The 22,893-nt window shown below is 38.0% G+C and overlaps 2 protein-coding genes across 3 annotated transcripts; both read left to right on the forward strand.

The window, feature by feature from the left end:
* Window positions 1–539: 539 nt before the first annotated feature.
* On the forward strand, window positions 540–7,498 carry ube2na (ubiquitin-conjugating enzyme E2Na). The gene is made up of 4 exons (XM_079259977.1): window positions 540–620; window positions 4,598–4,844; window positions 5,193–5,333; window positions 6,451–7,498. Exons 1-4 carry the CDS (start codon window positions 591–593, stop codon window positions 6,495–6,497), a joined length of 465 nt encoding a protein of 154 aa, XP_079116103.1. The 5' UTR covers window positions 540–590; the 3' UTR covers window positions 6,498–7,498.
* A 1,216-nt stretch (window positions 7,499–8,714) lies between these two features.
* Window positions 8,715–22,821, forward strand: nudt4a (nudix (nucleoside diphosphate linked moiety X)-type motif 4a). 2 transcript variants are annotated; one of them, XM_079248524.1, is made up of 5 exons: window positions 8,715–9,057; window positions 13,953–14,063; window positions 17,912–17,956; window positions 18,154–18,241; window positions 21,384–22,821. In XM_079248524.1, the coding sequence occupies exons 1-5, from the start codon at window positions 8,959–8,961 to the stop codon at window positions 21,608–21,610; spliced, it is 570 nt and encodes a 189-aa protein (XP_079104650.1). In that variant the 5' UTR covers window positions 8,715–8,958; the 3' UTR covers window positions 21,611–22,821. The 2 variants fall into 2 exon arrangements, with proteins under 2 accessions (XP_079104650.1, XP_079104651.1); XM_079248525.1 differs by lacking the exon at window positions 13,953–14,063.
* The last annotated feature ends 72 nt before the right edge of the window (window positions 22,822–22,893 follow it).

Here is a 22,893-nt window from a genome sequence, read left to right on the forward strand (position 1 = left end):
ATCAATTGTGGTATCAATTATAAATAATATAATAAATAATAAATACATAATAAATAATAAATAATAAATATATATAAATATAAATATAAATAAATAAAATGTGGTATCAATTATAAATATACATACATACATATATAAATATATGTATGTATGTATATGTATAATTGATACCACATTTAAAAGGAAAGATTCCTATGTTTGATTTTCTTTATATATATATATATATATATATATATATATATATATATATATATATATATATATATATATATATATATATATATAAAATATACAAAAAGCTTTAAAACATGAAAATTAAGCTTTAAAAAATGAAAATAAAGCTTTAAAACATAGGGGAAAAGCTTTAAAACATGAAAATAACGCTTTAAAACATGGGGAAAAAAGCTTTAAAACATGAAAATAACGCCTTAAAACATGGGGGGGAAAAGCTTTAAAACATGAAGCTGACTGCAGCGCTCACGCCCCTCCGTCTACATTCATGACGTACGAACCCGGAAGACGTGTGTTTGCTGTCAATGCCAGCAGCGGAGGAAAAGCATCAGCAGCTAAAATCCCGCATTTAAGACAAGATGGCAGGACTGCCCCGCAGGATCATTAAGGTAAGATTTTTTTTTTTCCATTTATAACAACAGCATAGTGTTTCAGTAACTGTTAAAAACTCTGCATTCTTTGTTTAAACTCTTCACACTTTCCCGGTGAACAGTTTTGTGCGCTAACGTTAGCATCCAGTTGGCTAACGTTAGTTTAGTCAAGTAACTTCCGCTTCTCCTCAAAGAAACGTTCAGGTAACAATACTTTACTCTTCTTTAAAGATTGCAAAAAAGTCTGCTTTTCATATTTTATATATACATTTAAATACAAAAGATTTTATAGAACATTTATATTATGAGAAAACAACTGTGCAACCCGGCTAACTATGCTAACAACGACTAGCTTCTTTTAGCTTTGATTTTGAATGATAACACAGAAATACTGACATCTACCTGGTTCTATCCCCATAACGATAGTATTCTTACTGTACATTAACTTGGAGTAAGATGCCTCACGCACACTATTTGGCAAACCACTCCGGTTTGCTGTGTATTTCTTAGCAGGTATTGAGAAGTAAACATTTTAAGAGGACGTACAAGTCGCATGTAATATTATAAATGGATAAATAATCTACAACTAATAAGAAATCACTTCTGATGCTGACCTCTGCTACAGAAGATTTGCTCAACATCCTAAAGATAATTTCCATACACATCCCTTGTCTTTAAACGACTTCATACATCTTTATTTGACGAGTTTGGTAGCTGTCTGCCATCAGTAAATCATCAATGAGAATCATATTTCTCTCATGTAACTCACATCTTAAGGGCAGATGCATATTTATATGCATGAAATATGATACACTGAAAGTCATATATAGGATTGTGTGTGTGTGTGTGTGTGTGTGTGTGTGTGTGTGTGTGTGTGTGTGTGTGTGTGTGTTTCTCAGATGACTATCCTCACTTAGCATATTGTTGTGACATGTTTAGGTAAAGTATAAGAAGTTAATCCATGTACCAAAAAGTAAAAAAAATTATAACTTTATTGTGGAAAGTACCTGCAAAAAAAATAGGTGGACAGTTAAGTCACATTTACACCAACTGGTTTGGACTGATGGAGGAATCAAGAGCCCACAGAAAGCACTCAGCTTCTAACAGAAATGTTGCAGAAAAGAGTTTCGCAAAAGTAGAATTCAGTAATCTATTATAGTAAAAGAAAGCATGGCTTAACTATCTTTGGTTAATTGATGTCATACATGCCAAACCAGGGTGAGGAGCAACTAAGTTAAGCCAGGTGAAAGTAATTTTACTAAATGCATGCTCAAGCTTGTCATTAAAGACTGAGATAGATCACAGATACTGCATAAGAATTTGCCACTTTATAAAAAAGCCCTGTCGGATACAGGCATCCATGAGCTTGTGTGGAATTTCCATGTTATCCCTGTGTATGCGTGGCTTCTCTCCAGGGACTCCGGCTTCCTTCAACCATCCAAAGACATGCATGTTAGGTTAATTGGTTACTCAAAATTGCCCCTGGGAGCGAGTATGAGCATGATTGGTTGTTTATCTCTCTGTGTTGGTCCAGGATGTACCCTGCCTCTCGATCAATGATTGCTGGGATAGGTTCCAGCTTCCTGCAACCCTTAATTGGCCTAAACCATGGGTGTCAATCTACAGTCCTCGAGGGCCAGTATCCAGCAGGGTTTTGTTGTTTCCTTCTACCAACACGGCTGATTCAAATCAAATGGATCCAGCAGCTTCTTGTCGACCTATTTATTAATTTTGGTCAGATGTGTTGGAGCATGGTGACAACAAAAACCTGCAGGATACCGGCGCTCCTGGACTGGAGTCTGACACCTGTGGCCTAAACGATTAAGAAAATGATTGAATGAAAGTTACATCTGTAGAGCCAGTTATTTAAAAAAAGTCCCAGCCCATGTAATTCAGAAGCACAGAAACAGTCATGCAGGTGGGTGAGTGTGAGCTGCCAGAAAACATCCTTTGTTTTGTAACGCCCTTCTTAGGGAAATGATCATGCTATTGTAAAGGGAAAAATGTGTGTCTCAGTATGTTAACTTTATAAATCACTGACTTGACTGACAACAGCTAAACCTGGCATTTAAGCAGGTTTGCAGAATGCAAGCTGCACAAACTGTTTGGCTCCTCATTAAATGTTAGATGTTCTACATTGTCCTCACTTAATCTTTTAGTCTTGTTCATGTCGATCAAAAACTGAAAAAAGCTTATTGTTTGTACTTGCAATTCAGTTATTGATTCCTCATTTTATTTGTTGCTGAACCTGACAGTTTTTTTTTTAGCAAACTTGTCAGGTTTAAGGTTGAATGTCTTCAGCAGTATGACCTGGTTCACTTATGCCCCTATCTTAGAGAAGTTTCATGAGAAAATAGCTGGAGTAGGTTGCAGTGAGTACCAAAAGTTTTACAGGTGTTTGAGGAAGCAGACCAAAGCCTGGAGTCGGTGGGAAAAGGTGGGAGGACTGGGAATAACAGTACTTAGTGGGCCGAGCCCTTGAGCCCTCAGAGCGTGTGACTGAGACCGGGAGCCCCTCTCCTGTCTGTGTTTTCACTGCACGGTTTTGTCTGTGGGTTATCTGAAACATTTCAGGAATCTCACTCCCAGTCGCATTGAGGAAGCGAGTATCAAAAACAAGAATGGTTTGTGTTTGCCAACTTTACTTGTTATTCTGTACACATAGCTTTTCTTGTTTCAATGTCAGGGGCCCACTTCAAACATTGAAACTGGAATTTAAGGTTTTTAAATCATAAACATGATCAAAATGATCTTATAAAATTGGAGAATGAGAGTTGGTGCGACTCAGAAACCATGAATAGACAATACTGTTTAATTGCTTTAGTGAGTTATAATTTAGTTTCTGCTGTTTCATTCAGTGTTGCTGTAAACTGAGAGCTGCAAGTTAGCATGTGTCTGCACTCATGGCATGGAGGCGAAGTCAGTGTCGCCTCTAAAAGCTGGTTGCTTAGTGCACAGGGTTCTGACTTGCAGCGCTGAGCCACCGTTGCAAGGAAAACCACCCTCCACTGTGTGTCAAATGACAAGTCAAGTTTGCCTTGTGGTTAACATCTGTTGTTAGAATGATGCTTCTTATTGTTGTAGTCCATTTAATACATTTATTAAGAGGTCATTTACAGCTAATCATTTGTCACTGCTGCTGTGTGTGTTTCCAGCAGTTTCCATTTATATTGCATTGAAAGTGCACGTTACAACCTAGAGAGAAAGCACTAGGAAGATGATTCACACAAGACTCTGTTATCACTAGATAAATGGAAAGTTGTGAATGAGTGAAGGGGTCTAATGGTAGTTAATATTTCTATAACAGGAATTTAATTAATAGATTTTTACATTGAAAGAGTCAGATTTACATGTCACAAAAGAATATTTTAATGTCATGTCAGTTTGCGGCTGACTGTAAAACTTTGCACGTTTGTTTGCAGCCCTGAGCTGGGTGTCTGCCGTCGCAGATGGAGATCAATGTTCAACATAATTCAAAGTTTAAAAACAGAATTTATATTTCTGCATGTCTTAGTAGCACTTGAGTTTATATTCTCTCTTAGCCTGCATCACCAGATCTTGAAAATCTTGCTTGTAGGGTTTTGCTTGTCAAAGGTTGGAAATACTTCATAATTGTGCAAATTTCTAAGTTAAATCAACTTAGTTCATTTTAGAAATGCACACAAGGTATTCAGTTGCAGCCTTGAAAGAAAAGGTGCACTGAAATGCAACATTTTAGCTGACAAAATGCTTACAAAGGTGCTAATATTTCTGTAATAAAGGTGGGTTTCCTTGGCTCTCTGAATGCTGGTTCAAATACGTCTTTTGACAGGTGATCTGAATTTATTTTAAAAAAAATAAAAAAAACGGGGGGATTTAAGGTTTTGTCAACATGTGCTGACTTGACGGTCTCTGAACTGCTCCCATTAATAATGTTAAAAGCTCAGATTAAAGGTTTTCAGGTACAACATGTAAGCTTGTAAATAAATATATTTATTTTATTTTTTTTAAACCAGGAAACCCAGCGCTTGCTTGCAGAACCTGTGCCAGGCATCAAGGCTGAACCAGATGAAGGCAATGCCCGCTACTTTCATGTGGTCATTGCTGGACCTCAGGACTCACCTTTTGAAGGAGGCACATTTAAACTTGAACTCTTTTTACCGGAGGAATATCCCATGGCAGCTCCTAAAGTACGTTTCATGACCAAAATATATCATCCCAATGTGGACAAGCTGGGAAGAATATGTCTGGATATTTTGAAAGGTAATCCAGGTCTTGTTGGGCAAACCGATTATGAGTGTTTTGATTTTGTTTAATCTAAAAGGCATTTTATCTTATTTTGAGGTCCTAAAAATAACATCTGAGAGAATTTTTCAGTTTATGAAGTCATTTAGCACAAGTTCTGTCTATGGTGAGCTTCGTGGGGCTTGTACAAATAGCTTTGATGTTTGGTCGGTGAGCATAGAAAGATTTTTTTTTCCGCCCTGGAAGATAAACCTCTTCTATTATATTTGTCTCTTCATGGATCCCTCACACTGTTAAATGTCCCACATTCTGTTGTCTTTTGTTTTTCTTTTTCCCGTTTGATCTTATTTAAAATCTATTTTACAGACAAATGGTCACCAGCTCTACAGATCCGTACAGTGCTGCTCTCTATCCAGGCTTTACTAAGTGCTCCCAATCCTGACGATCCCCTAGCGAATGATGTTGCAGAGAAGTGGAAGTCCAGTGAAGCTGAAGCCATAGAAACAGGTGAGAGTTGCAACCTCGCCCAACGTGGTGATCAATTTGATTTCTTCAGTGAGTTATCAACCTACAAAGGTGTGCGTATTTAAGAGAAAACGTTTATCAATTTTGAGGGCTGATCATCAGTTACCTGAAGAAGGAATGTCCAATACCAGTATACCAGTAACTTACTATTAAGCAGCGTTTATATCGTATCACACTTGACTCTCTGGGAGCCGCAGAACCACCAAAAGTTAGATTGCTTTACCCATATGGATGAAATATGCGCTGAAGGAAAAGATTAAGTATCTGAAGTGCCTAAATGGGCAGGATCACATCAGTCATCTCTGATTAAGGCAGATATGTCTAATTGGATGTGTTTGATGCCTCGGAAGCCTGCCTGTCATATTTTCCACCATTGTTGGACTCCTCCTGCCTCTTTTTCTCTTTTTGGCTGATTGAATGTGTAGAATTGGCGTCCCATCTGTCTCAGATTCCTCAGTCTGCTCATGGAAGCAGAAAGAAGCAAGTGTCAGTAACAGTCCTTAGCAACAGCTGGAAGTGGTCTTTGCAGTGTGTTACACGCCGGTTTGCTTGGTTCAATTCAAGTATGTTTTTTCTCTTTGTCCAGGTGGTATTTTTAGAGACAATTTCTTTGATTTTAGCTTTTTAATAATGGCATTCAAGTTGTTTTGGATTACTGGGACCAATGAAACTGAGAACTGCCAGTATCGTCATAATGGGAGGAGAAAATGCTTGAAGCAGTTTGTGATGTGATGTATCATCACTGACTGAGACTGAGGGAATGTAGACTGGAGAAGAAGCTGATGGGGATAAAACTGGAAAAGCTCTGCTAGAGCGCCACCATCAGGGTTGCATCAGTTTCACAAAAAGTTAAACCTGTAACCCCACATTTCTCCTGCTTTTTAAACAATAAATATTACATGGATTAATTCTAATTAATACAAACTTTGTTCTTTAGTTAGGGCATTGTTTTATTGATAAATGTAAACATTGCATTTTCCTTTAAATGTTTGTAATCCCACAAGATGATCTATGGAATGAAATGGTATATGTATAGAAGCTGAGCTGTACTGAACTGATGTTGATATTTACGTCTTTTTTTTTTTTTTTGTCTCTACAGCCAAGAAATGGACCAGGCTCTATGCTGGAAACAAAAATGAGGTGTAAAGCACCTTAACAGGTGGAGACACAAGTGAAAGTCAAGTGTGTGAACACAAGTCATATGCTGCCAAGACCTCCTCCTTCATTTGCATTTTAAGGACACAGTCTTTTATTTTCTATATGACTCGTCTTTGTCCTAACTCACTACTATTCAAATGCATGGACAGAGGTTTATATCTACTCACCTTGCTTTCTTTGTCTGACGGGGGAAAAGGGTCTTGCATCCCAGATATTTTGGGGAATGTGAGGTTTGTGGGGAGTTGGAGCAGTGGATGAGTAGAGGTTTGGATGAAAGATTGGCTAAATGTGGTTGATGATAAACTTTTTAATTTCTTTTAACTTGTTTGTTTGTGTTGCTGTTTGATTAATGAAAGCAGCTAACAACTACTAGCCTACTCTATGTAAACGTTCGCCGGATGGTTTCATCCTGTGTGTTTGTCTCAACAGGACTTGCTGAAGCTGATGCATCATTGCTCGGCTTGTATTTAAAGTTATGTCCGGCTTCATTTTATACAAACAACAAAACAAACAAAAAAAGTACAACAAAGCAAACTGAGCCTGTCTTTCAATATCCATTCACTGTAATCTTGTGTATATATGTTGACCTTTGGATGCAAGTGTGTGTGATGGGTACCATTGGCCTTTTTTTTTTCTTTTTTTTTTTTTTCCCCCATTTTCCCTCACACATTATGTATTATGACAATATCCAGGTTTTTTTTTTTGGTTTTTTTTTTGTACTTGCACTTGCTTTACTAACTATTCTTGCTTTCCCCCCTTCACGTCTTCTCTTTCTTACTCAACAATACTCAGTAGTTTACCCGCTCCCAGTGGGATTTATTTCACAAAGCAGTATTCACATTTGAGCTATCAGTTGTCTGGCAATGTGAGAGGACATATGTTCTGAGTTCTGGGTCATGTTAAAGATATGCTGGATTGTTAAAGGATCAAACCCCACAGATCGGTGAAGGCTTTGACTCTGCACTGTTGCAATTTGGTGTACATTCAATTTACTGTAATTTCTCTAGGAATCTGAAGACATGTTTTGCTGTCAGAACACTATAAAACAGTTCACTTGCATACTTGTATGTTCTGTAAATAAATTCTGTTGATTAATAGTCACGTGTTTTTCTTGAAGGGATGTAAGTATGATGTGAGAGATGTTTGGTAAATACTACACTGTTAAAGTCTTGGTGGGGTTGTGGATGCAAATCAGGCTCAGAAATTCATTCATTCATTATCCTAACTGCTTAGTCCGATGAAGGGTTGCGGGGAAGCTGGAGCCTATCCCAGCTGACTTTGGGCGAAAGGCAGGGTGCACCCTGGACAGCTCACCAGTCCATCACAGGGCCACATAGAGACAAACAACCACTTAGGCTCACACTCACTCCAAGGGGCAATTTAGAGTAACCAATCAACCTAACATGACTTTGGACGGTGGGAGAAAGCCGGAGCATGCTCAGAAATTATCTATTTACAATAATATCTGAAAGCTTTACCTGTTGAATCTTTGACATTTCTGGGTTTGTTTGCTGCATAATAAACTTGCCATCAGCTTTAAAAACTGGGGTTCTGACATTGTAACATACCTGTAGTGTTCATTGGTAGATGCTGCCATGTGCCCCAAGAGGGAGTCCTCGAGCTTTCTGCTTGATCCAAAGCAACAGCTTTTCATAGTTCAGAAGGCATGATCGAAGGTTTTTATGGTTATTATAATCATTATTCTTGAAAATAATGTAGTTTATATTATTATAAAGGTAGTGGGAAGAATATTACATGTTCTATTGGTTGATCTGTTTATGGAGCCTTTGCCAGAAGTTTAGCTATATAGCCATATTTTTTGTGCCATCACTCTCATTTTATATATTTGTTGCAACTTCGGAACAGAATGTGGGGAAAATCAAGGATGCTGAGGAAAAAAATTAAATTAGTGACACTGATCTCTGTTTGTTTTTATTTTAACTCTTTAAGACTGGAACTCACTCTGTACTTGAAGACAAACAAGTTTTGCTTTTAAAAGTGTTTTCTACATTTATTGTATTTATTAATTTGACTTTTGAACTGCTTATGTATTTATTCCTGTCAGTTTTAAAGTACCGAGTAGCCAGCAGTGGTCTCGCGCAGCTGGCGGCTGCAACGCGCGCGCAGGTTCGTGTGGATGAAACGGGACGCAACGTGTTGCGCAGCTTCCAGGTCAGCTGGTCGCGGCTCTCAGACAGAGCACAGATGTGACGGAGGCAGCAAACCACTACGACACGCACCATCAGCTACCAGATGCAGTCTGACGTTGTCTGAAAGGGTCGAGATGAATGAACTGACGGCGCGTTTTGATTTGGGGACAATTTAAAGAAGCTCTCGCGCTACCTGACGCACGCCGTCGTCACCGCGGAGTAAAATTAGACATTTCTTCTTTAAACCCAGGTTTGTTTAACTTCCCAGCACTTGGAAGAATAAGAGAGTAGGCTTATATATGATGGAATTTAAGCCCAACCAGACCAGGACGTACGACGGCGAAGGGTTCAAGCGAAGAGCAGCGTGTTTGTGTTTCAGAAATGAGAAAGAGGACGAGGTAAGCTGTGTGCGTCGACAGCTGAAGTTTATGTCTTCTGTTTGCATGAAGGACATGGCATTTATTTACATGCTCTGCTTCTGACTGTCCCAAATTGACCAAAGAAGAACTCTTACTAAAGAAAAACATTACTTATACAGTACAGATTTGTCTGAGATTACAGAAGATGGGAGATGATTGCTGGGTTTAATTATGGTGCTGGGCAGAGATGAACAGTAATTGGCTGAAGGATCAAATATTTGACCTATTAAACAGCAGGGGGCATGTGCACAGCCAGCTGGAGTACCTATTTTGTATTTCCTGTCCAGGAGGAAATTAACATAACTCATAAGTTATAAGGAGAAGAGATCCTCACAACTATTGTTAGTGACACTCAAGAATTTATTTGACATATCTGTTTGACCCCAGTTGCATTTCACAACTCTAATATTGCATGTGAATAAACTTCGCTGCCATCTACTTTATACAGCTTATAAATACCTGCTGTCATTATAAAAACAAAATCTAGCATGCAGTTAGTGACAGAGTTTAAGACGGACCTTGTCATTCACAGGACACCATGCAGCTTTTAACACCTGCTGCATGTGCAAATGGCTTTTGCTTGTTGGATGCCACCTTTTTAAAATATGATTTTATTGAGATAAACATAGTTTTGCTTTAGATTAAAGCAAATAATTGTATAAAATGCTTCCTAATGTTCTGTTAATAAACAAAGCATGAAGCTGTGGGAAACTTCCTGAGAAAGGAAACAACATTTTGCATACAATCTTGTTAATTCTGTCAAGAATTATTTGGAAGTTATTTAGTTAATTGAAGTTATTTGGAAAAACAAGACTTTCCCAGTTAATATTCAAAGTAGTACAGTCAGGGGGTGGAGGTGGTGGTGGTGGTGGTGGGGGCGGGGGGGGGGCTTGGGCTCCTTAGCAAGCTAAGGAGCCCATGTGATAGGAGGAGTGGGGGGGCTGAGTGCCTGTTACACCCTGTGCTAAACACCAAGTGTCCCATTGGCTGCAATTTATAGAAACAAGGTACAGTCACTTGCCATCCACTGACAGATTTGTTTTCCAGCTCCTTGGGCTTGTACCCTCGTCCCCCTCTGTGCCGCTCTTCTTCTGTGACATATGCGCTGACACACGATAAAAGTCTTTCAGTTTACTGCTGAGGGCACTGCAGGAGGATGAGATGGGCTCATGTCTCGTCCGTCTTTGCTTTTCATCTCTTGTGTCACTCTTGACGTTGTAAACTATCCATCCAGGCTGCATGCCTGGTTTACAGTCACTTCCTCGACATGTCAGCTGGAGACCAGAAGAACAGCAGCAGGTCTGCATAGAAAGACCAGAAAGGGTGACTTGACAGTCTGCAGTTGTTTTAAGAGACATTAAGAGATGGTTAAGCTTTCTCGCTTTATATAATACTTTAGCTTGTCAGTGTCACATTATTAGAAAGAATACCGTGCATCAATACACCAACATGTCTTAACTCCTGATGAAGCTATTTGTACTGAAAACAAGAGAACCTAACAAGACGATGAAATTTCATTTTATTTGGGAGCCAACTGAATAAAAGTAAAATTCAGAAGAGTCTAATTTCCTAAAGCAGATATAAAAAAATGGAGTATTATATGAACATAGATGGGGTATTTAATCCTTTTGCATGTCTTTTCTATTTTATAAAGTTTGTTTTATTTTTAAGCTTTATGTAGCTTTATTTTATATGGCACCAGTTCACAACTTCTTCTCAGGACACTTGACAGACTAATAAAGTTTAGCAAAATTATTGTCATCCAACCTGCATGCATACAGGTTATGAAAGAATAGGCTTGCTTTTTAAAAAGGGACCTTGCATATTAATGAATATAAAGAATAAATATGAATTTTTTAGGTTATAACAAAGCTAATTTCCATCATTAGTCCCATGAAAGGCCAACACAATCCAATGAAATAAGAATAGTAATAGAAGGAGATTTTAAATGCACAAAATTACAATAATAAAGAAATATATATAGATAGGGTTAAAAAAAAATCTGAAATCCAATAGTATTATTTGGTGCTAAACTGATTTCTTGGTCTTTCTAATGTGTTTTCAACAAAAATCATTGTTCCATAAAAGAACGGATAATCAGCTGTTCTTGCCCAAATCAAGCAAACAGGGCCCAAACCATGACACTACCACTACTATGTTTCATAGACGGGACAAGATTCCATCCATCCATCCATCCATCCATTTTCCAAGAGGCAGGGTACACCATGGATATGTCACCGGTCCATCACAGGGCCAACACACACTGAAACACACGCACACAAACTCTTCAGGATGATTTAGAGTAGTCAATTAGCCTAACAAGCATGTGTTTGGATGGTGGGAGGAGTACCTAGAGAGAACCCACGCGTACAGGGAGTGAACATGCAAACTCCACACAGAAAGACAACCGTTTGAACCTCCACCAACCGAGGCTCGAGCCAGCCCACATATGCTTATTTGCATTTAAATCAAACAGTTTTATTTTCACTTCATCTGTCCATAAATGCGTTTCCCTTCTGGCTTTTTCATGCAAACATCAGCTGGTGGTTAACAGTGGCTCACTTTGAGGATTAGATGTTTTTTGTCTTGCAGCCCTGCCATGCCTTCCATGTTTGCTAGTTTTTCAGATGTTGAACTCATTAAGATGATCAGCCACTGATGAGATGCATGTTGTTGGGTAGAAGTTACTCTGGTTCATTTTGTGAGCTCACTGATTGATCTTTGTTGCTCAACGCTGCCAGCTGTGTTAAATGGATTCTTCCTTTTTTTTTCTTTTTTTTTTTTTGCACAGATTAAAACTTGCACAAACCTTTTAGGGGGTGACTTTTGTAGCATTTTCCATCCTGATCATTTTGAGATCCTCAGATAGCTCATTAAACTGCGCCATTACACACTTCCACAGTGTCGTGTGAACATGTATGTTTCTGCAGAGCAGGTTTTGCTGAGTCAGGCCAGATTGCTTTTAATCCTGTCCTGCATAAAATAAATAGACTGAATGAAATGAATGAGGTAATACAGAGATTTTGCTCCTCAATACTGTTTAAATTAAACAGCCTACATACAGTAAATTAATGAATAAAGTAGTTCTCCAACTCACAACTGATGATCATCCTACTGACTGAAACAGTGATTTTATTTTTTAAAGATTTTCTTGAAAATCCATCCGACATTTTAGTTTGTTTGTGCAAAATTGGAAACTATTTTAAAAGAATCAGATCTGAAAAGTTCTTCTTCAGTCTGAACCCTCACTGAGATGTGTGATGCTTGTTGGGGTCATTAACCTCCCTCTGCTAAGCTATCCCTTGTTTTCATACAGAAGAGCAACTGCTGATCCAGTGGTTTTTGCAAAGCTTTGTGGCTGTTCATGAGCACGAGTGCCTTTGTGTTTCCTGCAGTGTTTGTGTGAAATTGCGCATCCATGTGTGGGTTATGTCTGTTTGTTAGAGAGACGACTGGCAGTGTTGCTACTGTCCCCCGTGCCCTGCACAGAGAGATTTAATGGACAATGATTCAGATGAGACTGTTTTCATCCTCTTCAGCTTTTAATTTGCTGCGTCATAATTGTTCATCATGCTGCAGACTCTGTACATTGTGTTAATATTACGCAATGTGTTTTTTCTGATTATCAGTAAATTAACGCAGTCCTTGTATCTGCTAAGATCTGTTGCCTCAATTTGTTGAAATAACCACTTAAAGTCTACTTTTACTCAGGGTAGTGAGATAATAGGACATGAAAAGATGCTGTTAAACGTGTCATGGTCACTGTGTATCTGTGTTTGTCCTTGGGTTTTTTTTCTGCATGAATTTATTTGTCCTAATGTATTTAGATAAAGTTTCTGAGTAAAAAAGGAGAAACCAGGAGTACTGAGGTGGGAATATTTCTTTTTCCTGAAGCTTTATTGAGTGATTATTGAAGAATCGAGTCATTGAATGAGAAATAGCACAACAATCACTTCTCTCCTCGAAACTCAGCTTTCTTTTTTTTCCAACATGAATGTTGACTATTTTGTGGTTTTAGAACAAAGCCATGTGGTCCCTGGAGAGTATGTTAATGCATGAACAGAGATCGAGTCCACCCACATGTACTTAAGCCTGTACATAAATCATTCAAAGCCTGTAAACACCCAAACAGGACCTCTTTTGTGAGGTTTAAAGTTGTGTGGTAATTCCTGATTTACAAAAAAAAAGATTGGTGGAAAAAGTTCTGCAAATAGTTTGACTGTGGGGAAAAAAATGGATAAAATTCTCTGACTCCTGAAATATTCTTTTGTTTTTATTTAACTAGGTTTATGGAAAATGGTCACACAGCGTTAAATTTGACTCATCACAGTAATTTATGTGCATCAGAGACCAATTTTGGTTTAAATGATGTCTGTTATTTTTGCTTTTGACAAATCTGCTATGCTCCAATTATCTGGTCTCTGAAAGAATGCAGACATAACTTAACCTCATCTGGGTGGCTTCTGTATTACTGGGATGTTGAACCGCCCAGTTTAGGTGCTGCTTAAAATGTGTCTCTGCTCTCAAGGGATGCATAACGTGTTATCTGTTGCTGGTGGATGAGTTGGCAGCACGTGTCTGGTTAGCTTAAGGCAGGATTCACAGTGTACTCACATGTGAATTTAATGTGGGTCAGAGTGTGAAATGTAAAGCAGCTTAAGCCAGTTTTATGTTGTATTAAGTAAATGAAGTGAATGACCTGCAAGAAATTTGAGAGATGTTCAGTATATGTTCCGCTGAATGAAGAGCATTTCACTTGGCAGGCACCAGGCCACTTTAGCCGTTATGGACTCTGAACTTGGACATGCCGCTGCCATGCTGTTTGCACCTGAATGCTGCTGCACAGACCTGACAGAGGCCTCTCTCCTTGGCAGGTCCTGCTGGTGAGCAGCAGTCGACATCCAGACCAATGGATTGTGCCGGGAGGAGGAATGGAGCCTAATGAGGAGCCCTGTGGAGCTGCTGTGAGGGAGGTGTATGAAGAGGTGACAGACACACAAAGATGACCCATTTGTGTTGCCTGTTGTTTAAAAAAAAGCTCCATAATAGTGATTTCTGATTTTTTACTGTAGGTCTGAAACTTTATGCCATTATTTCTTCATGTTTTCCAAAGAGTAGTGGCAGCTTCCAGAACAGTTTATCTTCTCTGAATAAGTCACTGTGAAAGCAACTTTTAGAGAGTTTATGCTTATTTAAGATGACTAATGGTGGCAGTGGTGGTAGAGCTGCTTGTCTTGGGACCTAACAGTCAGTGGTTCAAGTCCTGCAGACCTGAAAGGGGGCATGATTGTTCTCTTAGGGCCGGTCCTAAACCAGGATAAATGCAGATGGTTGTATCGGGAAGGGCATCCGGTATAAAACATGTGCCACTTCAACCGTGCGATGATTCGCTGTGGTGACCCCTTCAGAGGGACAGGCCGAAAGGGAACAACGACGTGCTCATTTGAGCTGACTCGTTTTGTGTTTGTAAAATCAGTCACAGTCCTCAGAGAACAACTGGAAAAAGCAAAGGGTTTCCCCAAAACTGCTGGTAATGAGTCTGAGTTGCTCTCCTGTCCTCTAAACTCCCCTCATTTGACTCTGATGAAGGTGTGTGGGATGTGTGGGAAGTGCAAGAAAGATCCCAAACCAAGACCCTCAGCCTGTACGATATATACTCCAGAGTCCCCCAGATGCTCCACCTGATGTCCACACCCTGACTGGTCAAAGCTGCCCGTACAAAATGACGAAGCCCTTCTCAATCTGGGATGGATGGATATAATGTCACGGATGACTTGTGCGCATGTTTTATTTGTGAAGTTTGTTGGAAAATACCTTCACAGGTCTGGCTAATGAATCCAGATATGCAATGAAGACCAGTCACCACTCAAAGACTGCTGGGGTCAAGTGGCAAAAAAAGAAAAGCTCTTTTAGTTGACAAACTTGGAACATACCAGGTTAAAGAGATGGTAGGAGAATTTTTCAGTTAAATAAAAGATATGATTTCCTTTTAAGGTTGGTCATTTTAAAAATGAATATTTACAAGCATAATATTCTCACATTGTGGTTATACTCATTCCTCTGTCATTTTTATTGACAGAAATCAACGTTATAAAAACTGAATGACCAGTAAATGAGTGTAACTTCAGAAGTTGTGGCAGCAGTGAAGCATGGTGGAAAAGAATTATCTTTTTTTTTTTTTTTTATGAATGATGACCCTGAAGTTCCTTCGCTCAAGGAAGTACCGTAACATCTTTCTTTAAAATGAATTCCAACAGCTCATATCCTGGTTGTTACTTAGATGCTTCCATGTCATTTTATGCAGTTAGGAACTCTCCCCTTCAAAACAAACTATTTGGCTGAACCTCGGCTGCGAGGACAGTGAGGACCTCAAAGATAACAGAGATATGATCAATAACACTGCTGACTGGTGATGCCATAGATCTCAGTTGGAAAAACAACAACAATAAGCATGAATGTGTTGTGGGAAGTAGACTGACATGTGAAGGTTTCTTGTTAAAGAATCTGATGTGGGAAATTCCCAAATGCAAACTTGTCAACGTCATGTTTGAAAAAAGCACACTAAGAGTTCAGATTCATTAAAAGCAGAGAGAGGAAGAAGTAAACTTTAACATTTCCAAACACTAGCAAAAGTTGCACCATCATCCAGAAGTCAGACTCAGATGAATTAGAAAGAAATATTTGCAATCTTGCATGAATGGCCATTTAATTAGCTTTGTGGTTTAGTACAGCAGGCTGCTGGTTGTTGGCCAGATTCTTTTACCACAGATCGAGCTGTGAACTTCTGCTGTGGATCATATGGTGTGTTTGCAGACTTGAAGAATGACAGTGACATTTAGGGAGGGTTTCCAGTTACCCACATCCTGCAAATCAGACTTGTACCTGTTATAGACGGCCTGCTCACACTCTCAGGGGGCAAACTAACTATTTAAACCATCATTTTGAATATCACAATGTAATACAGTCAACACGCCAACCGATGTCACGCCTTGAAGGAGTAATCAGTCAGTTTTTGATTGACAGCTGTAAAGGATTTATTGTAAATGTTTATAACAAATGAGATGGAAAACATTTTCTTATTTATAATCCGGCATTATTCTGATTTGCAACAACCTGGAGATTAGTCAAGACCTTTTAAACATTTGAGATTAGGTTGATCTCTGTCGTATACTGTATTTTATAGACTGCATGAACTGTGTGCGCTTAATGTTGGTGAAACTGGGACATGGGACTAAGTTGTCTCGGTCTGTTGTGGTATTTCAGACGTCCTGAATGATCCTGATGGTTTTAAAATGAGAGGACAGGTCTGAAATATGTCACACAGTAAGAGTCAGGAGTCCTAAACAGAGTCAGTATCTCCTGGTATGCGCCACCTTTCCGCCTGGCCAGCAACAGGGAGACCCTACTTTTAGATGGTAAAAAATTTGAACATGCACGTATTAGTACCTACAGCAGAGCTGTTCTTATTTCTTCATGGTCTTCACACTGTAATCTCACTTTTTCTGTCAAGCTCATTGACCATGGAGATGCAAGGAAAAGGTCAATCAGTATTACATTTAACCCTTTCAGGCATGAATTAATAAATAGCAATGCAACATTTTTTTTAATACAGTATTTTACCTCTACAGACATATGCAATGATACTTTTTGTTTATTAGTGATATTTAGAATTTATCATAATTTATTTTAATGTATTTGATAAAATATTTATAAAATAATATAAAATCATAATTATATTATGTAAATCTTTCTATAAAATATAGCATAATTTTCTTTTCCTATTTATCACAAAGGCAAACTTGTGTAATTGTATTGTGTTCAGTTATATCATATATTTATTTATTCTTGTATTGGAGGACTCACTAACATCCACTGAAGTAGTGTATTTACAAAAATACCATCCTTATAAATGAATATGCAAGAAACAAGCTTGTAAATAGGTGTTTACAATATGACCATTGTGCATGAAAGGGTTAAATGTGCAGACTAATTGACTGTAGCATAAATAAAAGACTCAGGACTTTCTACAGTGTCATTTCTCAGGCCAAGGTTGAGTAGAGTTGGTTAAAAATGATGGGGAATGGTTTCAGACCCCGGATATCCCAGCTATAAATCTCAGGCTTGATTTTCCTGCCACTTATTTTTGACCAGTCAGTTGTTTAAAGTTCAGTTTGTAGTAATACATTTTATTTTAAAAGCTTTGCTTTTCACTCAAGTGAAGTTTCCATTAAGAACTGCTTGTTCTGGTTAAGTGAATGACTGCGGTCGGAAGGTGTCACTGCCAAATATTTTACAAGAAAACCACAAACAAGACTTAAACTTTTGTGTTTTTTTTTTTTTTACCTAATGGGCTAACCTTCCTATCAAGCCAAACATTTAGGTTATAAATCAAACTCTTGAGTTGATTAAGACTGTGCAGCTAAGCTCAGTTGTTGCCCTTCCCCAAAGTAAATCAAACTGCGCACAAGCAGAAATGGATCCGGACTCGTGTGCTGTGCTCGTGTTAAGCCGCCGTTCTTGTCATCCTGTCATTCAGACTATGTTTAGGCCTACCTGGTCATCTTTGCTATGTTGTCACACAGGCACGTGGCAATGCTGGGGTGTCATCGGGTGGCTGGGGTCTGTCCCAAATTAGAAGAATGTCAAATCAAAAAATATGTGCACGCCTCTAAACAAAGTCAAGCTTTTCTTTTAATGAATTTTAATTAAAAAGTTGAAGGAATTATGTGGAAAATTGATGATGATGACATTACCGTTTCAAAATACAAACATTCTAATTAATTAGATAATTAATCTAATGTAAATGCATTGATTTGTTTCATGTTTTTTGCAGGCTGGCGTGAAAGGAAAAGTTGGTAGACTACTGGGGATATTTGAGGTAAATTTATCAAATGATGCTGTAAAAACTAATTTAAATGCTGCTTCAGCGCTCTGTGGTCTGCTTAATGTTGAAGCTTTCTAATGTTTTCATCATGTTTTTTATACCTACAACAGAATTAAGTAGCTTTTTTTTTTTTTTGCAGGCTTTGCAGACAGACATTAAAATAGCCTTCTCTTTATCTGAAATTTTCTCAGCACAATCAAGACAGAAAGCACAGGACTTATGTCTATACCCTGATTGTGACGGAAATGCTTGAAGACTGGGAGGACTCCGTTAACATTGGTATGCTTTTATTTATCTGTTTTATTCTGTCTAATAAGGTTAAGGATTGTGCTGGGAAAGCACACATGATGACACACACATACACATACGCACACAATAAAAGGAGCTTTAAACCATTGCAAAATGTATTCCTGAAGGACAAAAACAATGAAGGAAAACTAAACATTTACAGGACTCTGTCAGTCTGCTGGGGCCATCTGATATGTGTCTATAAAGAGTTAAAACTGCAAAGTAAATTGATTGACTGCAGAAAAAGAAAATTTGATCTCAAGACTTTAGCTAACATCAGACATCCTGAGAGGAAGTCGTTGTTTGGGGAAGAAGAGTCCCAAATTTTCATCTGAATGTTGTGCAGGTCTTTACTTCTATTGGAAATTTCCATTTGAGGTGCCAGAGGAGATTTGGCTCAGTTGTTAAATCCAAAGATTTGCTTGCAACCTCTCCAACATGTTAGATATTAAATTGATGTCACATTGATATTTGTTCACGAACAGTACAGGCTTTACATTGTATTACTTTCCCTCAGTACATGTCAATGCTTACCTTTTTTTTTTAAGATTACAAAGAGCCTTTGGTCTTAGTCCCATGTGATGAGGTGCACGATTTTCTCGATTTAATTAAGACCCTTCAGCCTGCATTCAGTTTTCCAGCGCTGAAGAAAATTACAGGATCTTGCCGTGTTTATTTCTTGCACACAAAGTTTGCGTTTACTTTCACTGTTTCTAACTAAACACATGTGTCCCTGTGTCATATAATAGTATAAAAACATCTATAACTCTTATAAAATCTGTTTTCTTAAAACAAAAATATAGCATACACTGCAAACTGGTTTATGTAAGACTTTTGATGTTACAAATGTTCCTCCTTTCTCTAGTTGGTACATTTTAACCTGCTGCAGCAGCTTTCAGTCAGCAGAAAAACATGTAAGATGCTGGAGAAATTAATCCACCCTGGTAGTTTTAATGTCCTGCTAGATTTCTGATCCAACTGAAAGAGGCTCACTGTTGTATGGAAACTCCATGCTTGGCTCATATTATGACTATATTCTTACTGACCTGTGTATTAGGGTTTAACAGACTGGCTTCAAGAGAGTTTGTGTAATTTAGGTTTTGATTTCTATGAGATGAGTCATGATTATTGCTCTGCTTCTAATATCTGCAGGTTTTAAGATCATTTATAACTGAGTCCATTTATCCATTTCTATATGTTTTTCATGCATATTGCCATATCATTTTTAGGCCAGCTGGTAACATATATGTAGAAAACAGCAGAAAGCCAATATCGGAACCTTGAGGGATGTGTGAACTGAGGAAAAAGTCATTCAAAGTGACAGAAAAGGGTTTTTTTTAATAGAGGTCTGAGCATAACAATCAAGACGTGCAGAGAAATAAGCTAACAAAGAGTAATAAATAGTGATTGATGAAACAGAATATTGATTTACAGCATTCAAGTTAAAGCCAAGCCTGCAAACCAGTAATAAAAAAATGTACCAAAGTAAAAGTTATAAAAAAAAAAATAAAAAAAAAGTTAAGGGACACCAGTGAAAGACTGTTGTGGCCTTCAGTTATTACTTTGTAAGCTAACTGGGAAACATGCAAATATGAGGGCAGAGACTGTTCTTCACCTGAAATAGTCCTGAAATACTGACAATGAAAATGTAGCACCAGTTTGTTCCCTCTCTGAAACGTAAGTTACTTCAATTTTTAGACTGACTTATTAGATTAACTTTCACAGAATGTGTTTAACTTAACATACAAGACATTTTGTCTCATTTCATTGACCTTGCTTTCTAAAATCTCAGGAGGTGCAGATGAGTACTTGGTGGATAGTTCCACCACCTCGTGTGATGTGGATTACATAAAAATGTATCCTAATTTGGTTTAAATGTGTTTAATATTCACCATCTTATACTCCATTACAAATGGGCTGAGTCATTACAAATATGGCGCACTGGTCTGGAAAATGTTGTGGTCTTTTACTTCCCATCACCCACAGAAATAAAGTTCAGCCTACTCACAAGGGGGAGGAATGTTTACAGCTCCCAGTTGTTTTACAGTTATCATCAGTCACTACAGCCCCCTCCGTACTTGTCCTCTGCTGCGCTGCATGATGGGTGTTACTGAGCAGAAAAGGTTCTCGTCTAACTTGTTCTCCCCTCTGGCTAAAAGCTGCTGGTGGTAAACATCAGGATGGCTTATTAAAGTGGGTGAATTCCTTCCCTTCCATACATCTTACATCCCAAGCCCTGTTGGATTGATAAATAACTTGTTGTTGAATTGTGCTATACACATAAAAATAAAAATAAAGACCTCCTACCAAACATGATGGTTTTCCGTCCTTCCTATTACAGAAAAACTGCATGTGATGCAAACTTAACATTTCTAATTACTTCAAACATCATCTCTAATGTAAAATACGGTGGCGGTAGTGTCATGCTGTGGGGGTGTTTGTGACTCACAGGGCTTGAGAAAAGTGAAGGAATGGAGCCATCTGCTAAAGCATATATATATAATATTATATATATATATATATATATATATATATATATATTATTATATAAAAAAAAGAAGTCTAACCTTAAGTTACAGGGGTAGAAGGAGGGAAAATATCTACACGACCCCAGCTAATCCTCTTATTTAAAAGGTTAATGCAAAGTTCACCACAGGATTGTACCTACAGCTGACCACAAAATCTTTTACTTGTTGTCTAGAGTTTTGAAATAAGACCATGTTATCCTCTGGAATTTTCTATTTTGTGCTGGTTTTCTGCTTTAATCACACATAACAATCCATATCAGTGAGTATTGATAAGATCCAGAATTTTACAATTACGCATTATGCAGTTTTTAAATTGATGCATGCAAGAAAATTGCAAACACCAAATGAAAAATGATGTACGATTTTTTTCATTGGCCTATGAAGTACTTTAGAATTTATTAAGTATATGTCAGCAGGATGCTGGAGAAATTAGAGCGATAGACTCAAAGACACAAGGTCACAGGCGCATTGTCAGCAGCGGCTGCCACGTCTATCATGTATCTTATTGAAATGTTACTCAGTACAACAATGGATTCCATCTGTTGATCACTGTAAGCTGCTTTCAAACCTCTTACCTTTGTCCTTGTCTTGGAATATTATTATAGGAAGGAAGAGGAAGTGGTTCAAGGTTGATGAAGCTATCAAGGTACTGCAGAGCCACAAGCCTGTCCATGCAGAGTACCTACGCAGACTCACAGACACCTGTAATGCCAGCTGTAGTCCTGTGTGTAGTTCGACTCACAGCAACGCCCAGCGCGCTCGAGTGATGGACAACAACGTACCTCACTACGTTGTGTGCTCCACGCAGGAGTCAGATCTGTTTAACAGATAGAATCCACAGCAGGCAGGTCTTCTGAGTGGACCGCAGGATGGACTTATGATTGTAAAGACTGGAGCATTCATTGCATTGCTAAACACCTTTGTAAATGTACAAGATGAACTTTTTAGATATAATTTGAAATCCATGTCTTTTGGATTTGAAAATACTTTTAAACTGTGTTTAATGTTTTCTATGGATTTTTTTTTAACAACTATCACAGCTAATTCAGCACTGCACACAGGTTGATGGTTTCCGGAAAGTGTTTGCACTTAGAGGAGTGCCCTGTTCCCACGGTGACTTGTGCCAAATAATGCTTCCTGCAAGATACCTTGTAGAAAAATATATACAACGATTGAATCTTGTGCAATTTTGTGTTTTTTAGGTGTGGGATAATATTATCTTCGTTAAGGTCAGTATTTGCCTAAAGGCAGGTGATTTACAGTATACTTGGATGCAACAAATGAGAGCAGTGTTCTGTCTGTAATTGCAACCTTACATGTACACACAATATCATCTATAATCACTAGTGACACTGAACACTGTAATAAAGATGAGATTATCTGTGCAATTCCCACCACACTGACATGAAGCCTTAACTGGTGCTTTCCCAGGCTTCATTAAATACATGTGTGGTTGCATAGATTAAATGTTGTCAGAGCAAATTATAAAATATTATCAGTTCTTGCATAGTTGGACAGAGCAGCAGTCTGGCAAAGAGGGAGCTATGAACACCGCAAACACACTGAGCTTTTCACTACAAATGTTATTTATTACTTATAAATGCCATCAGAAGAAACAATTAAGTGCATTTGACAAATTTATATTTTAAGTTTATAAGAAATTAATCAAGAATCATTTTGTTTGTGCTGTTTCTTTAAGTGCCTTTCCATACAACAACAACTTGTATCTGTTAAATGAACACTTATAACAACATCAGCTGCTTTACACTTGTTGAAACATGTTCTTTATTTGGTGGTGTAGGTGTTAAGGGAAATATGGCATTTGTTATTGCAGCTTTTCTTTGTGCATTAGGTCAGTATATGTTTACTGGAAACCCTCACCCCACTTTATGGTCCGAAAGCCTGGAAAGGAACATGTAAACCAGCCATTGGTTCCTGTTTTACAATGATGCATATTTTTTATTTTTGCATGCGAGACTGACATTTTCTCTGCTGTGCTTCATAGTGTATAAAAACACAAAAATAAACATTAACTATCGTTCATTTTCGTTGCTGCTTGTTTTCTTCTTACACACACACACACTATAAATATATATATATATATATATATATATA

This window comes from Telmatherina bonti, assembly GCF_933228915.1.
Source record: "Telmatherina bonti genome assembly, chromosome: 2".
NCBI classification, from domain to species: domain Eukaryota; kingdom Metazoa; phylum Chordata; class Actinopteri; order Atheriniformes; family Telmatherinidae; genus Telmatherina; species Telmatherina bonti.